Source organism: Brassica napus, chromosome C9 (genome assembly GCF_020379485.1).
Source record: "Brassica napus cultivar Da-Ae chromosome C9, Da-Ae, whole genome shotgun sequence".
Lineage (NCBI taxonomy): Eukaryota > Viridiplantae > Streptophyta > Magnoliopsida > Brassicales > Brassicaceae > Brassica > Brassica napus.
Genome location: NC_063452.1, coordinates 18103470 through 18120415, shown reverse-complemented (window position 1 = coordinate 18120415; position 16946 = coordinate 18103470). Strand labels below are relative to the sequence as shown.

At 38.8% G+C, this 16946-nt stretch overlaps 1 protein-coding gene across 7 annotated transcripts; it reads right to left on the bottom strand.

The window, feature by feature from the left end:
* Window positions 1-802: 802 nt before the first annotated feature.
* On the bottom strand, window positions 803-6055 carry LOC125574850 (membrane-bound O-acyltransferase gup1-like). Of its 7 annotated transcripts, XM_048767455.1 has the most exons (21): window positions 5918-6055; window positions 5694-5739; window positions 4458-4728; window positions 4329-4373; window positions 4076-4257; window positions 3939-3987; window positions 3763-3866; window positions 3611-3675; window positions 3459-3529; window positions 3157-3216; window positions 2951-3067; window positions 2739-2863; window positions 2592-2643; window positions 2374-2436; window positions 1987-2096; window positions 1801-1893; window positions 1627-1708; window positions 1403-1480; window positions 1231-1306; window positions 1106-1155; window positions 803-1004 (listed from the first exon to the last, which is right to left on the bottom strand). In XM_048767455.1, the coding sequence occupies exons 3-21, from the start codon at window positions 4587-4589 to the stop codon at window positions 954-956; spliced, it is 1605 nt and encodes a 534-aa protein (XP_048623412.1). In that variant the 5' UTR covers window positions 4590-4728; window positions 5694-5739; window positions 5918-6055; the 3' UTR covers window positions 803-953. The 7 variants fall into 7 exon arrangements, with proteins under 7 accessions (XP_048623412.1, XP_048623411.1, XP_048623415.1 ...); XM_048767454.1 differs by lacking the exons at window positions 5694-5739; window positions 5918-6055 and adding an exon at window positions 4939-5082; XM_048767458.1 differs by lacking the exons at window positions 5694-5739; window positions 5918-6055 and adding an exon at window positions 4939-5081 and having other exon boundaries at window positions 4329-4387.
* Window positions 6056-16946: the final 10891 nt, after the last annotated feature.

The window sequence follows — 16946 nt, the reverse complement described above, 5'->3', positions numbered from 1 at the left end:
TCTAGTTGGATTATGATTTGTACTCTTTTCTTTTATCTCTATCTTGTAACCCTTATATAAGGGATGTCTTATTCATTAATGAAATACACAGAACTATTCAGTCTTCAATCTTCTAATTACAACACAAAAGAAATTTTATTAAATGGTAAAAGTACATTTTTACCCTAAACTTAACTAATGTAGACTTACGATTTATAGTTAAAGGGTGGGTTCTGTGGATAGGGTTTCAAATTAAAAAAAAAATATTAAAAATCTCAAAATAAAAATGTTATTTTGGTCATTTTCTTTTTTTAAGATTATTTTTGTGACAAAAACTTGTAAAAATACTATTTGAGAAAATTGCCAAAAAAAAAATTTATCATAACATATGTAAAAATTAATAGATTTAACTAATTTTGAATATTCGGATCCTAAACCTGAAAATATCTAGCTCTTTGACCCGATTGAATATTTTTTTTAATAATAGATAGCGTCCGATCATGAATTTTCGGTGATTTTGAATTTTCGATTTGGAATTGGTTCGGATTTCAGGTATGTTAAAAATGCCAATGCCTAATTTACGCCACCTCTCCTTCGAATTCAAAGGTTTCTCGAAACTACTTGTTATGGCGCCTAAGAAAATGTTTCAAAGAGACTTGGTGTCTTTCAATTGTCGTTTTGAGATCATGTGGGTGCCTTGGAGACAAAATTTCAGCTGCACAGAACTCCACCTACGTACACCCAATATGGCAAGTCTTGATGATTGTTTGTGATTGATGAATGTGGAGTTAGACGTGACAGCAAAAGAAAGAAAAAAGCCCTATGCAAAAGTTGATTTTGTTTTGCATCTTTCAGCAAGGAAAAACACAGTTTCTTACTCCAACCAAATTTTATTTTGTGCAACTTACTCCAACCAAAACTTGACACAAATTATACCTAACAATCAACAATGAAACTACAACTCCTTGCTTTGGCTACCTCGGGCGATGTACCCCACTTCTCAAGTCCTTGATGTGAAACATCAGCTGCAAAAAGAAACAAAAGTAACGTTGGCGCTTGGCAACTTTCAAACTATAATATCAAGCTCTATGAAACGAAGAAACAATCATTTATATGCATTAGTTACCTTTGTACCCACGTAAAAGCTAAAGAACACCCCGCCTAGAACAGGTAATCCTACGATATCAAGTGGATATACATTAACGCAAAGAACGTAAACAAGGAATGAAAACCGCTGGCCTTCATTCATACCTTCTTTACTAAGAAAGCTGGAGACAAACAAGCTTAGACCTGATGGTCCGATGACATAGCCAGCAAGATTTGCCATCTGCAAAATTGAGAAACTCAAATCTTATTTGTCAGCATCAATATAGAGCCAAACTACAACCAAATGGACTAAGAGTATTCAGAAAATGATATTTACCATGAGGCATGTGATTGTCACAGCGCCAGACAACGCCTTGAGTTCACGAAGGAGAAACTCTCCAAAAGCACTCTGAACCTGCAACAGCGCTTATCGAGTTTAACTACACTTTCCATGGAAAGGAACTCTAAACTTCAAAGGAATTAAGGAGGTTTTTATTCGCCTTTGGACACATAATGATAGGCTCCCAAGAGAGTGAATAAAACACTCGTTGTTTAACTGACCTTAATTGCATTGGATGCTGATTTCAGCAACATTTCTGGCATGAAGAATAAACATGTTAACCATGCCCATGAAAGAAGCTTCCTGGTTGCAAACGAAACAATCAACCACATGAGAAGTTAAATAGAATAGTTCATTCAACCCAAAGGAACCATACGAAGGCCACAGATAATTACCATTCTAAATCATGCCACACGGCAACAAATGTGAATACAACCCACACATTCAGAAACTTTCTTCGTGATCCACCCAGAGGAATATACATATACCTAAATGGAAGTTGTTAACGTACTCTTCACAAGATGACATTAAAAGAAAATGATGTAGCGATGCTCTGAGTTGAAAGGGTTAACTATTCTCACCTGATAAGCCACCTATTAAACGATGCATGCCAGGTTTTCCAGAATGTTTCCAGGCTATAGCAATTATTAATGCAATTCGGCATGTTCTCAACAGTTTCAATGCCATTCACCTAAAAGAAAATGGTTTACAGTTGTCACATATCAGAACCTTTTCAATCCTCTTTTATGTTCTTTGAGTTCCTTTTGATATATGATAATTTTGTATTCTGTGATGCCCGGAATTTCTAGCTTATAGTGGACAATTTGGCTATTGAAAATTCATTGAGCAGAACGTATACGTGATTTTTAACTAACCTACGACTACAGAACTATTGTTACCAACAACGATCTTAGAATAATAAAATGATATCTAGACTGGGTGTGCCTTTGAAATTTAGAGGAGCATACCAAAGACCAGAAGCGGAAATATCTCCATAAAAGAAGGAACTTGAGCCACATGAAGTTTAGCACCTATAGAAGCACAAAGAGCTATACAGATCAGTATTGTATTGAACATTGTTTTTCTCCACAAAACAAAGTTATCGCCTCTTGAGACGATATTAAATTGTCTAGTAAAAAGTAGTTTTGCTTTGCTAAACAAAAACATATTATCAATAATCTCTTACTCCGTATCCGATGATAAATATTTCCACAGGAGATAATTCTCTCCACAGACCACTGTCATAAGATGCAAAGATATTATCAGCTTGTAAAGCTAAGATATAAAAAAAAAAATATGTCTAATTTTGACGCTAATTCTGAAAGGGTTTCACCTGATCACAAAGGCATTGTAATAGAAGAATTGCGTCATAAGTTCCATCAGCAAAAAGCTGAATAACCAACGCAATCCATATCGTGCAACATCTTTCACTGAATGAGTATTCTGTGGCACATCTAGCTGTACAAAACACCGACTTGTAGTGAGAGCTCATGAAGACAATACTTATGAAAAAAAATACAGTGAAGGCATAACAAAGCCACATACCTGAGAGGCAAAGGCATTGAAGCTTATGATTGGCCCCGCAAGGTACAAGGGGGCATAGACCAAATAACAAAGGTATAAAGAAAAACTGCAGCTGCTGTCACTTGCTATATCTTTCTCCTATCAAATTTTACCACGTAAGAGATTAGTAGTGCAATAGCAAAAGAACATAAATGATAGAACTGAAAGGCTGGTGCCATGTAGCCAACCTGTCGAACTACGTAGCAAGTCTTCCCCAACTTACATAACGAGCAGCGCGTTACGTGTTTCTGCAGTAATAAAATTGAGAAATAAGAGATAGCTACACTATACGCTGTAGACAGTTGCTCAGGGAAATACTATAGACGCGCAAATTAACAGATAGAACAAGAGAAAACAATTAGCAAATGAGAATACACCGGCTCTTGTCTATAGGCTTGGAGACCAAAACTAATGAGAGACGACTATGTCTTCCTATCTAACATTCTCCATTCTCTCTTACAAAAGAGCCGAGTCATGAAAGGGAACTCACCTCCAGATCAAAATGAGAATCCAGTTGACCCCAGTGATAATCATATCCAAAACTTATCATGCGCAGAACGACTGCATCAAAATTATATAGGAGTGAAACTGTGTTTTTTCAACATAACAAGCTAGAGATATTTTCTAGGATAAAACAAATACCAAAGTTAAAGCATATATGCCATCTGAACGTGCCCCTAAAGTTGTCCAGGTACTCAAACTGTGGCCTTGGATAAAGAGAAAAAAAAAACAAAGTGTTTGCAATTAGCGCAACCAGAATGAACAAGAAACCAACGTTACTGTACAAGACTCACCCGAAAATGGAGAAGGAATAGCCTTCATAAATACGATTGCACAAGAGGAAGAATAAGTTGAAAGCCCAAAGCATGAAAGGAAAGAACTTTTTCCGCGCAAAAACCTGCACTTATGTTAATAGACAGTTAAAACTATTGACATGCCCAAGCATAAGATTTCAAGGCTAGGAACATACCTTAACAAGGAGGAAATTAGCTGTTGCGATGGAGAGAATGAAAATGACGCTGAAAGGAAAATACAGAAGCAACTTAGCTTAGATTAATATAGAATGTGATGCTTGGAGGCAAAAGAAAGAGATGGAATCAGTATTACCAAGCTCCATGTAAGTAAGTCAAGTATACAAGTGACAAGAAAAGCCACAAGATGGTCATTCCTTTGGCTTTCAATTTGAAAAGAGACCTAGATCCATTTGCAATCACGGTGAAAACAGCGAAAACGAAACTGAGAATTGGCAAGTTTCCGCGGAAGTTCCTCCATTGAGCATCGGATACATCCTACAATCAAAACAGGAAATGAAGCTTATAGATTCACAAAAAAAACGGAAAACAAGGAATAAGATGATTACATTGCGTCGACTAGGGATGAGCCAGCCAGGAGCTAAACCGCGGAGCTTCAAGTAATGATCTAAAATTGCATCACCAAATCACATGAATGGGACCCTAAAATTGATCGCTGTGGGAAAATGGAGGTTTACCGTGAGAGAGACGAAGGGATATCCGTAGAGCATAGGCGTAGAAAGCGACGGCGTAGAAGAGTATAACAAGAAGCTCTCTCTGTTTCCATTTTGCGTACCGATCCATGACTGATCTAGCTGGGTTTTTGACATACAGATTTGGAAATGAGTGATTAACCTCGCCGGAGACTATTGGCGCAGATCATCCGGTGCCGCCGGAGACTCAAACTCTCCAAGTCGCCAACACTTGTTGCTCTCCAAGTCTCTTGACTATCTTCCAACACTCGTTGCTCTGCAACAAGCCAACAACAGAATCAGCTTATCACAGCCAACAACAAGATGCTTGATTCATGAGCTAAAAGCCTAAAACAGTCAAAGAAGACACCAGTCCGTGAATGCTATACGATTTGTGATGTATGGGTTTGAGGCAGAATCAATCAAAAGTATTCAAAGTAAGCTCAAACACAAGAGCTAAGACACAATCACAAATTGCAGAACACACCTAAGTGAACATAAAGAAGTACAAGTTCCGAGAGAACATAAACAAGCTGAAATAAAACTGACAAAGACAAAGGCACAAAGAGCCAAACATAATAGACGTTTCAGACACACAGAAAGAAAAGTTTCAGAGATCCAACTAAGTCGACCTTTCAAGACAACCAAACTAAGTCGACCTTTCAAGACAACCAAAAGATACTCTGTTTTGAAACAAAGCTATCAAGAAAACCACAACATTCATACACAACTAACGAGATTCAAATTTTGTAAAGCCTTGAGACCATAAACACCAAAGTTCACAAACAACTAAAGCAGTTTACAATCTGCTTAGATAAAGAGAACACACGCAAGCTGTTAAAACACACCAAGTGAACAACATGCGTCTGCAACAACATAATAAGAGACCAGTCTGAGACTACACAATACACCAGGTACAAAAAAAGTCATAAGTAATCAGCTTAAAAATTCCATAACACACGCAAGAAACCCTCAACGTAACGAGTATATTATTAAGCAAACATGTGAACTAACATTCAAATGGGTTCTTTAAAGCAAAACAAGAAAGGGACTAAACACAATCATTACATGGATGATCCCAAACAAAAAGTATATGTCTTAGCTAAGTGAAAGTGGGAGTAAAAGAAGTTTCTTCACCTCAAGAGATTCAGCATTGTAAAAGAAATGCACAGAGAGCTAAAGCAGTTTACAGGTTACACACCAAAGTGTAAGCTATTATAAGAGAGGTGGAAAAGGACTAACCTTGAAGAACTAATACCCAGCTCTTAGACTCAGTTCCACTGGTAATCTGTTCAAAATCAAATCCAAAATCATAAAATTCACAGCTGACCCAATACAAAATCAAGTCCAGAGTTCATTGATAACACCATTACATTGTCAAAACTCAAAAGCGGACATCTACTGATCTAAGCAAGGACTCATCTACAACATCTAAGAGAAGATAACCCAGAAGATCGACAGATCACCTTCGATTTCGTTTTCGTTTTCAGAAGATCCGATGTGAGAGGCCTTCGATTTCGGTTCAGAACAAACCCCTAGCCTTCGATTTCGTTTTCGTCTTCATAAAAACATATGGCCTTTGATTTCGATTTAGAACAAACCCGGCAACCTTCGATTTTGATTCAGAATGGCCCTTACTCTCTGTAGGGAAACCAGATTTTTAACCCTTTTACCATTTTACACACACAAACCAAAATCCATATTTTGCGGGTACTTTTTTTTTCTTTTTTTTTTGCTGTTAACAAGTTAGTTATTTTCATATATAAAATCACTTCAACAATTTTATTAAACAAATATGAGTCTGTAATGCTGTGGACAAAAAAAAATAATAATAATAAAAACTCACAAAAACTAATTATTTTCTAAAATCAAGTTATTGGAGTTTTGTTAGTTAAATTATTTCCATAATGCTTTAAATCAATATTTTGTATCATAAAGTATAGCAAAGTTTATGAAATTTGTTAGTAATAAGTATTATCTATTTATTACACTAGAATTTAATTTTGTATTATGAAAATACAGGTTTATTTTATACTAATTAAATTACATAAATTTTATACAGCATGCGAAACATATAAAAATATATTTAAATTTTATTTAGTATGTTTAAATAATAAACTAACTATCAATTGTGCACTGTTTAATATGTGTATAATTAAATAGAACTTTAAAATATAACTATTAATATATTTTCTATAATAATTGAATTATAGAACATTTTCAAAATAAAAATAACTTTTTTTTTTAAACTTTAATTATTAATTATGTGTTGTCTTTTTTTGAACCGCATGGATTATGTATTTTCATATATATATATACGACAATACAAAAGTATATATATTGAATTATATTTTTATTTTAAAATAATTTTATTAAATTAATAAATATATTTTAATTTGTAATCTTTTGTATTATTTGTTGTTTTCATAGTAAGTAATAAGGGAAATTTGCCAAATATGACTCACAACTTGATTTTAACCACAAACCTATACCCAAACTTGAATCAAATGCAAAACTAACCTAAAATACTTGTGAAATTACAGCCAGCCCCTTGCGACCAAATAAAAAAACAGAAGTCATTTTTACGAATATAACCCCAGTAAGTCGTCTGAGTCATCAAAGATGCCAGAAGTCTTATAGACGACTTCTATTAAATGAATCAAGTAAGTCGTCTGGTGTAGTTGATCTGGTGTAGTTGATCTTAAAAATAATTTTTAAATTTTTAAAAAAATATTTTGACAAATGAAAAATTAAAATCATATAATTATAAACAGTTTTAAGTAATGTAAATTAAGATATAATAAAAATGAATAGTTTTCAGCATAGATGAGTGAAAGTAGTTTTTTTTTTTTTTTTTTTTGAACAACATAAGACTTTCATTTAGATAAAGGGTTTAGGTGGAGTGCAGGCCCATAGCAAGATGGGTTGAAAGACATGCCTTAGCAAGCCCATCCGCTGGCCCATTTGTGATTCTAGGAATGTAAACAAAACGACAAGAAGAAAAGGGAGAAAGAGACGAAAAGGATAGGTCGTCGATGTCGGCGAGAACTCCGTAAAGCTCTGTCGTCTTCCGGCGAGAGTTGATCGCTGTTGCGAGCACTTGAGAGTCTGTACGGATACATATATGAGTGATGTTGTGAGACGCTGCTTGAAGCAAACCTTCTCTGATTGCGAGAGCCTCCCCCATGCATGGTGAGGAGACGTGTGTCTGAGCTTTTGATCCTCGGTTTAGTTCCTGCACTGATTGATCCGTGAAAATCCAGGCAAGGCCAGCTGATCTTGTGCGATGCCCACGACGCGTCGGTGAAGCAAAAGGATTCCCTAGGATTGGTGATCTCGATCTGACGATTTAGCGGTCCTTGAGATGGCGCTGCTATTTTGCGGGGTTGGGCTGATTCCCATTCTTTCACTCCCACTAGCGCAAGACGAGCTGTGTCTTCTGGTGATTGTGTTCTATTCTCGAAGAGGAGCTTATTTCTTGCTACCCAGATTGACCAACAGAACCATGGAAAAGCGTTTCCAGTGAAGCCATACGGTGGGAGAGGGTTCCATTTCCACGAGTCTCTGAGATTGGCAATAAAACTGGAGTTTTGGGTGGTGTCCAGACGGTGGCTCCAGGGGCTAAAAGCCCAGACCTCTGTTGCAAATTGGCAGTGAAACAGGATGTGGTCAACACTCTCCGGCGCTCCACATCTAGAGCAGGTCGTATTTACCAGAAGGCCTCTTTTTTGGAGATTCTCTCCTGATGGAAGTGCATTTGAGGCGATTTTCTAGAGGAAGAATTTAAGTTTGGGGGAGAGCTGGTTCGACCAGATGAGCTTTTTCCAATCCCGGGAGTCCTCAGAGTTCCCATTTGCGCAGGTTGGTAGTAAGGCTTCATGTTTTGTTAACACTGTTGAGTAGTATCCTGACTTGACAGTGTAGCTTCCCGATTTATGCAGGGGCCAGATGTAGGAATCGTTGGCTCCCAGGATACTTGGACGTAATGCCAGTATGTGGGAGGCTAGTTCCGGGAGCAGATTATTGATGCGTGCCACATTCCACTCTTTCGATTCTCTGGTAAGGATATCTGAAACCATTAGATCACTGTCTTTTAATAACACTGGACCTATTGGTTTTAATTTTATTTCTGGTTTTATCCAGGAGTCATTCCACAGGGATGTTGCTTCCCCATTCCCCACTGCTTTCCCCAGGTGCTTTATCAGGAGGTCGCGGCCCAAAAGGACCCCTCTCCAGCCATGAGAGATTGCTGATGTTGCCTTTGTCTTCAGAAAGGAGGACTTGTGGCAGTACTTCCCCAAGAGTACCTTAGCGAGGAGGCTATCTGGGTTAGTAATGATTCTCCATCCAACTTTAGCTAAGAGGGCTTGGTTAAAGACTTGCACATCACGGAAACCTAACCCTCCCATGTTTTTTGGCAGGGTCATCTTGTCCCAAGAGACCCAACAGATTTTGCGAGCACCGTCCGAAGAGTCCCACCAGAAGCGCGTTAATACAGATTGTATCTTCTTGCAAAGGCTAGCCGGTAGCTCAAAGCAGGTCATCGCGAAGGATGGGATCAGTGAGAGGACCGACATGATCATGGTGGCTTTCCCTGCCGTGGAGAGAAATTGGGTGGACCAGTTGAGAGACTTCTGTTTCATTCTATCTACTATGGAGTCAAAAAGGTCTTTCTTCCTCCGTCCAAAGTGCTCTGGTAAGCCCAAGTACTTCCCTACTCCCCCCTCCCTCTCTATACCTAATTGTGCCTTAACTCTGGAACGGATGTCTGTAGGAGTTTTGCTAGAGAAAGAGATAGAGGACTTGAGAGTATTTATCTTCTGTCCCGATGCTGCTTCATACTTCCTGAGAATGTCTACAGGAGTAGTGCAGGCGTGAGTGTCTGTCTTAGTGAAGAACATGGTATCATCAGCAAATAAGAGGTGATTGAGTTTTGGACTGTTTCTTGCAACTCTCACGCCTGGTAGTGACCCCATATCTTGTGCTTTTTTGCAGAGTCCCGACAGGACTTCCCCACAGATGATGAAGATGTAGGGAGACAACGGATCTCCTTGACGGATTCCACGCTGAGGAGTTACACTTCCTTTCGCCTCATTGCCAATGAGGAAGGAGTAAGACACTGTCGTCACACACTCCATCACCCAGTGTACTCAGGTATCACAGAACCCCATCCTTTCGAATACGGCTTTGATAAACGACCACTCGAGTCTATCATAAGCCTTACTAATATCAGTTTTTACAGCCATGGAGCAGTGTTTGACAGCCCCTGACGTCTTAAGGAAGTGAAGCACTTCATGCGTGATGAGGACGTTGTCAGAGATTGCTCTACCAGGTATGAAAGCTGACTGGTTTTCCGAAATCACCTCTTGAAGAACAGGTTTTAGACGTATAGAGAGCAGTTTGGAAATGATTTTGTAGTATACATTGCACAGGGCAATAGGCCTATAGTCAGAGACTGCCTTGGGGCTCTGGATTTTTGGGATTAGTCTGATGTGAGTAGAGTTGATGGAATTAGGTAGAACTCCTTCTCTGAAGAAATATTGAATCTCTTTTATGATCGCAGGTCCCACAACCTCCCAGTTGGACTGGAAGAAACTTGCTGAAAAGCAGTCAGGCCCCGGCGCCTTATCTGGGTGAATCGCAAAGGCAGCATCTTTAATTTTCAGGGGTGTGGGTATCACAGTCAACCTGTTGTTTGTGTCCGTGGAGATAGATGGTGTAAGAGCAGAGTTCACAATTTCTATAGCTGAGGCTCCGGAGGATGTGAAAATGTCAGAGAAGTATGTTGAGATTGTATCTATAATTTTTTCATCTTCAAAGACAGGTACCCCTTCTGCATCTTCTATGACCTTCTGCATCTTCTATGACCGAGATTCTGTTTCTGGCTCTCCTCCCTTTGGTTGCAGCATGAAAAAAATTTGTGTTCTTATCTCCCAGGGAGAGCCAGAGTAGTCTGCTACGCTGTCTCCAAAAGTCTTCCTCTTCTTTGTACGCCTTAAGAAGTTTTTGATTGATGAGGGAGATCAGATTGTCATCAGAGGTAGACGCCGTGAGTGCCTTGTCCAGATATCCCTTTAGTTCCATAATTAATTTCTTGCTATTAACGTGGAAAACCCTGCTCCATGCAGAAATGGCATGTCTACATTTGCAGATTCTAGCAGCAACAGGGAGGAGTGTATTATCATTCCAGATTTTTGCAACCAAATCGCTAACTTCTGCATTGTCTCTTAACCTACGGTCATATCTGAAGATTCGTGTGGAGTTTTTCTTCTTGGAGTCGAAAGTTGACAGGAGAGGTCTATGATCTGAAGCTTCAAATTGCAAGTAATGGGATCTTCCATTGGGGAACATGTCAGACCAGGAGCTGTTCGCCATGGCTCGATCAAGACGACAGTGGACCAGATGAGTGTGACGTTTACCTCTCCACGACAAGAAGTTCCCTGTGTGCTTTAGGTCGAAGAGATCACAGGCAGAAAGGAACGAGCGGAAGTTGGTGAAAGAGCTCTCTGCTCTCACTATGCCTCCCGATTTTTCAGAATTATTAGAAATCTCATTGAAATCTCCGGTAAGGAACCATGGTCCATCTCGAGTTTCTGCTACTAAGGTAAGCTTAGACCACACTTCAGCTCTATCTGGAATATCTGGGGCTCCATAGACAAAGGTACCAAAGAAAGTTTTCCCTTTGTAGGAAATAGTGGTGTCAATGAAGTTGGGAGTAGCAGATAGGATGGTGATTTCAATATCTTTTCTCCAGAAGAGCGCCAGACCTCCTGTAGCCGGAGAGACAGGAGTAACCAGGTATCTCTCTTCAAAGTTTAGATCCTCTAGTTCTTTTATTACAAACTCATTTTGATTCTTCGTTTCCGACAGGAAGAGAATATCTGGAGAACATTGCTTATTGAGGTCCTTGAGCCTTTGGACTGTTGCGGGGTTCCCTAAACCGCAGCAGTTCCAGCTCAGTGTCACTAAGGAAGAGGATGAGGGTGGGTGTGAAAATCCGAGGATGTATTCCCAACCCTGTTCGGTGCAGCTTGTGACCTCGAGGTGGACCGAGATACTCTACGAGGAGGTTGTATCGGGGATGCAAAGGGAAAACCCGAATGGTTTGAAGCTTGCGCAATGTTGTGCTTTCTCAGGTTTGTACCAGCAAAAATGCGAGGGCTTGCTTGCGATCTTCTAGTCGTACTTGTTCTATGTCGCGCTTTTCTAGCTGAAGTAGGTGTAAGTGGTACTGGGTGGAGTGGTGGACAATCACGAATCTGTTGTGCTGGGGAAACGTTAGAGCCTTCTCCATTCTCCAGAGAGCGGGAACTGAGGCTCCTAGCAGCATTGGCCACTAATCTAGCCGTTGTTTCCTCCATCAACCCCTCTTGCTCGCTATGCAACACACGCTGCCTTCTAGCCTCTGCTTCAGTAGGATCAGAGACATTGGTGTATTGATATGTGAGTTCTCGCAGTTCATCCATCACCTCTTCGGTGCTTGGGATATTTGGATTCGGTGGAAAGTCAGTGATCTCCAGATTACGTTCCAGGGGGAGACGTGTTTCATTTCCTATCTCTGGTTGCGTGGGCAAGACTGGAGTAGTAGGACTTGGGGCCCTTATCCCTTGAGTGGCCGCGCGGGCTGTTGGGACTTCTCTCCATTCTCTGCGTGGTGATCTACTGCGGAGAGAGCTCCTTGGTCTTTCATTTCTCCTCGTGGTGAGCGGTCTCTCGTAGTAGGATGATGAAGGTCTCCTCTGTAGTTTGTCTTCTGTAGCCCTGCGAGGTTCTCGTGAATCTCTTATTTCTGCCTCCATAGCAGGAACAATTTTATTTTGTAGATGTCTGCCTCTAAACTCTGGTAAGGGGACTCTCTCCCCGAAGGGGTTTCCATGTCGATATATTCTAGTTGTGAAAGAGTCTACAGGTGGTGGAGAGGTTCCTTTTCGTGTCCTTTCTGTGACAGTAGTTCGAGCTTTGGGTGATTCTAACTGTTGTGTCGTCTGAGAGGGGGGAAGAAACTTTGTAGCTGAAGGGCAAGATCTTGCTAGATGTGACAAGCAGTTACATATGGAGCAATGGTAACCTAGCTCTTCGTAGTCAAGGGTGACGACAAGCTCTTCTCCTGTATCGAACTCCACCAGAGCTGACTTTGTAAGTGGTTTCATCCCGTCGATCGAAACTCTGATTCTAGCTGAAGTTTTCGTGATTTTATAGTCATCTAGGGTCCCCAAGTCTTGCCCAATGTTGTAAATCATTTGTTCATGCCAGAAATGGAGGGGGAGACCGTGGAGTTTGATCCAAAACGGAATTTGCGATGGGGAATGCGGGGAGATAACCGGTTCCCAACGTTGCAAGAGCAGCATCCAGTTGTTGTAGTTGAACGGCCTGTTGTGTAGAACCTGACAAAGGTCTTCCTCCAGTTCAAAGCGGAACTGAAAGCAGTTCTGTCCAAGATCAGATCCAGAGACATGGCCTCTTAGGGACCACTTTCGAGGTAGCGCTGATATGAGGGCCCCAATAGGTTGTTCTTTGGGGTTGGTGACTCTTCCTATCAGCGTGAGTTGGTTATCTTTGATGAGAGCGGAGGTATCGAAGCTTGGGGCTCTGATACGCTTGCGAGGAACTTCTTCATGGTGGTACGCTAGCCCCTTACCTTTTTCTTCTGCAGTATATATCTGCGGAGCCATCTTCTTTGGAAAGGTCTTAGAGGACAGAGAGATGCGCCACAGACAGAAGCAAGATGGTGTTCTCAAGTAGATGGAGAAAAGGAGCGAGATGAGATCTGAATGTAAGTAGAGAGGATGGACGGTAAACTGGAGGAGGCCACGGACTGGTAAGTAGACAAGGAGAGACTTTTAGTTAAGTGACTTGAGAGAGTCCGTCGAGTAAAGGAGGAGGTCCAAAAGAGAGCAGCGTAGCAGCACAAACAGTCCAGCGAGCACAAGAGGAGTATACTGTCGACTCTTTGCAGATCCTAGGAGGTCATTCTCCCTTGACAACACAACCGGTGAGCATCGAGTAGACCAATGTACCGCCGAGAGTGGTCATCTCCGGGAGGGCCTCGCCGGAAGAGAGGAAAAACCCTCGGTGAAGAAACCCTAGGACCAGCGTGCAAGAGTAGGAAGCTCGGAAGAGACCGACAGTTATTACCATAAAAGGAGATAATTTGAATCTAGGGCGCCAAGCGGCAGGGAACAGAGGCCAAAACGGGAAAGTCCACTCTAAAGAAGACTCAAGTAACCAAGGGGTAAAGACTTCTCTAGAGAAGAGGGACAGAGAGCTGCTAAAAGTCTATATAGTGAAAGTAGTTAATCATGATATTCTTTGGTTTTAGGGTTTGACAACATATGTTGTAGTATTATATGTATTCTTAGGGTTAGATTTTGGAAACCTTGAATGTTTTTTTTGAAAAATTAAAATTTTACCTATAAGTGTTTATTTTTGTGTATAGTAAACATTTTTGAAGTTTAATTTGAATTTATGAAGTTTTTAGTTAGTTAATTAAGTTTAGGGGTTATGTTTAGGGTCTAGACGACTAACTTGCAAGTCGTCTGGTGAATAATTTAAAACAGACGACTTACATGTAAGTCGTCCAAATATTCCCGCCTAAAATTTTTAAAAAATTATTTTCCCGCTTAAATAATTTAAACCAGACGACTGTGAAGTCTTCTGTTTTAGTTTCCCGCTAAAAATATTTTAATTTCCCGCTAAAAATATTAAAGTCTTGTGAGCGACTTACAAGTAAGTCGTCTAGAAAGTCGTCTGAATCAAAAATATTTAGCCTAATTGGGTTTTTTGTCTCCCTATATAAAGAAAAATTTACACATTCTCTCTCCTCCTCTCAAATGGTTGCAACAAAAATGTAATGTTCATCATTCTAAAACGCTTCAACCTCTCTCTAATCTCTTAGAACTTATAAACACTAAGCTTTATATCAATTTATTGTTCTTGTTTCATGTCTTTCTCACTAATTTATCTTGTTTTTGCAGGTTTGTCATCACATGATTCTCATCTTCCACTCATTTAAAGGTAGACCAATCAATTTTAGATATGTATTTTTATGTGTTCTATAAAGGTAGATTTATCTAATCTTCCACTCATTTTCTTTGTTTTTAAGCCATTTGAACGTTTTTGGATATGCAGGTTTTTCAGATCTGGATTTCGGATATGCAGGTTTTTCATATCTGGAAGACTTCTGTGACGACTTACCTGTTAGTCGTCTAAAATATAATATGTTAGACGACTTCCAGGAAGTCGTCTTCTGACGAAGTCTCCCTTTCATAACAGATCTGAGCGATTTGGTAAGTTTATATGTCTGATTTTTCTTCATTTGGTAACTTCCTGTTGTATAAAGTTCTTACTTTTTTTCTCAAACTAAAACTCTCCAAACCCACTCTAATCTCTTTGACTTGAAAACACCAAACTTTATATGAATTTTTCAGTTTTGTATCATGTATTTCTCGCTAATTTATCTTGTTTTTGCAGGTTTTTCATCACATGATTCTCATCTTCCACTCATTTAAAGGTAGATCTATCAATTTTAGATATGTATTTTTGTGTGTTCTATAAAGGTAGATTTATCTAATCTTCCACTCATTTTCTCTGTTTTTAAGCCATTTGAACGTTTTTGGATATGCAGGTTTTTCAGATCTGGATTTCGGATATGCAGGTTTTTCAGATCTGGAAGACTTCTGGGACGACTTACATGTTAGTCGTCTAAAATATAATGCGCTAGACGACTTCCAGGAAGTCATCCAGACGACTTCCTGGAAGTCTTCTGACGAAGTCTCCCTTTCATAACAGATCTGAGCGTTTTGGTAAGTTCTTGTGTATGATTTTTCTTCATTTGGTAACTTCATGTTGTATAAAGTTCTTACTTTTTTCCCAAACTAAAACTCTCCAAACCCACTTTAATCTCTTTGACTTGAAAACACCAAATTTTATATGAATTTTTCAGTTTTGTCTCATGTCTTTCTCAATAATCTATCTTTTTTTACAGGTTTTTAATCAGATGGTTCTCATCTTTGACTCATTTAACGGTAGATCTATTAATTTTAGATATGATATTTTTTGTGTGTTTTATAAAGGTAGATTTACCTAATATTCCACCCATTTTCTCTGTTTTTTAACCATTTGAACGTTTTTGATATGCAGGTTTTTCAGATCTGGATTTGATATGCAGATTTTTCAGATCTGGAAGACTTCTGGGACGACTTATCTGTTAGTCGTCTAAAATATAATGCGCTAGACGACTTCCAGGAAGTCTTCCAGATGACTTTAACGACTTCCTGGAAGTATTCTGACGAAGTCTTCTTTCATATCAAGCGGAGTCCAAGCTTGTCTTTGTAGAGGAATGATCTATAATATATTTTGTTTGTGGTCTGTTTTGTGATTTGCATGTCTACTCTTTTAGTTGTGAATTTTTTGTAAAATCAGTAATAATGTTTCCCAAGATGTAATACATGTGCTAACAATGTGTTTACACATTTACAAATCAATGAAATAATAGACTTCAATAGTCTTTTTCTTATCTTTGGATCTCCTATATTCAATAATAAACTCCAATGGCTTTCTTCTCATCTTAATAAACAAGAATGTTGGTAGCTTCATATTGATACAACATTTTAAGAAGCATTTTAACCCTTCTTCCAACTCATAACAATAATCATCATTAGTGTTTATAACAATAATACTTAAGAGATGGAAACAAACAATAGTAACTAGTCAAAGCATATCACATTTTTTATAAGTTTGTGTTGAAAAACTTAGTCAAATTTAGTAAAACTAAGGGAGAAAATATATTTTGAAAATATGAGTTTTACATATCTTGAAGTTACTTAATACTCTTAAAAATACAAGTTACTCAAAAACTAGCGTAGAAGACTTCCACGGAAGTCTTCTCGGATCAGCTAGAAACTTTAATAAACATGAATATTGGTAACCTCATAAAATCACGAATTAAGTTATAAATTTTCATTCAGTAGCTAAAATATTGATTAATAGACATGAATTAACAAGAAAATGTTAAAAATTCTTTATAGTTTTAGAGAAAATGAAAGTTTATTAAACATTGACATAGACGACTTCCACGGAGGTCGTCTGGCAGACTTCTAGGAAGTCATCCATTTAGGTTAGTTTTGCAATTGATTTTTAACCTAGACGACTTACATGGAAGTCGTCCATCTTTGTTTGTTAAAAAAAATTCGAGACGACTTCCATGTAAGTCGTCTAGAGAAAACGGATTAGTTTTGCATTTGACCGGATTGTGTCAGAAATTTGACTTTTCCGTCCAATAGAAAATTAAAAAATCAATATTTTGTTTAGTTTTGCAATTGAAAAATAAAACAAAAAAAAATATTTTTTTCTAGACGACTTACACGGAAGTCGTCCGTCCGACGACTTACATGGAAGTCGTCCAAGATAGGCAAGATTTGACCAGAATCTCGGAATAAAATCATGGACGACTTCAATGTAAGTCGTCTACAAAAAAATACTTTTTTTTGTTTTATT

Excerpts from the sequence above, each read along its gene's own strand:
- LOC125574850 (XM_048767455.1), bottom strand. The coding sequence starts at position 4,589 with ATGTCAAAAACCCAGCTAGATCAGTCATGGATCGGTACGCAAAATGGA. Across the intron at positions 2,864-2,950 it reads TCAATGCCTTTGCCTCTCAG|CTAGATGTGCCACAGAATAC; the intron begins GTATGTGGCTTT and ends TGTTTTGTACAG. Across the intron at positions 1,481-1,626 it reads CAGCATCCAATGCAATTAAG|GTTCAGAGTGCTTTTGGAGA; the intron begins GTCAGTTAAACA and ends GCGCTGTTGCAG.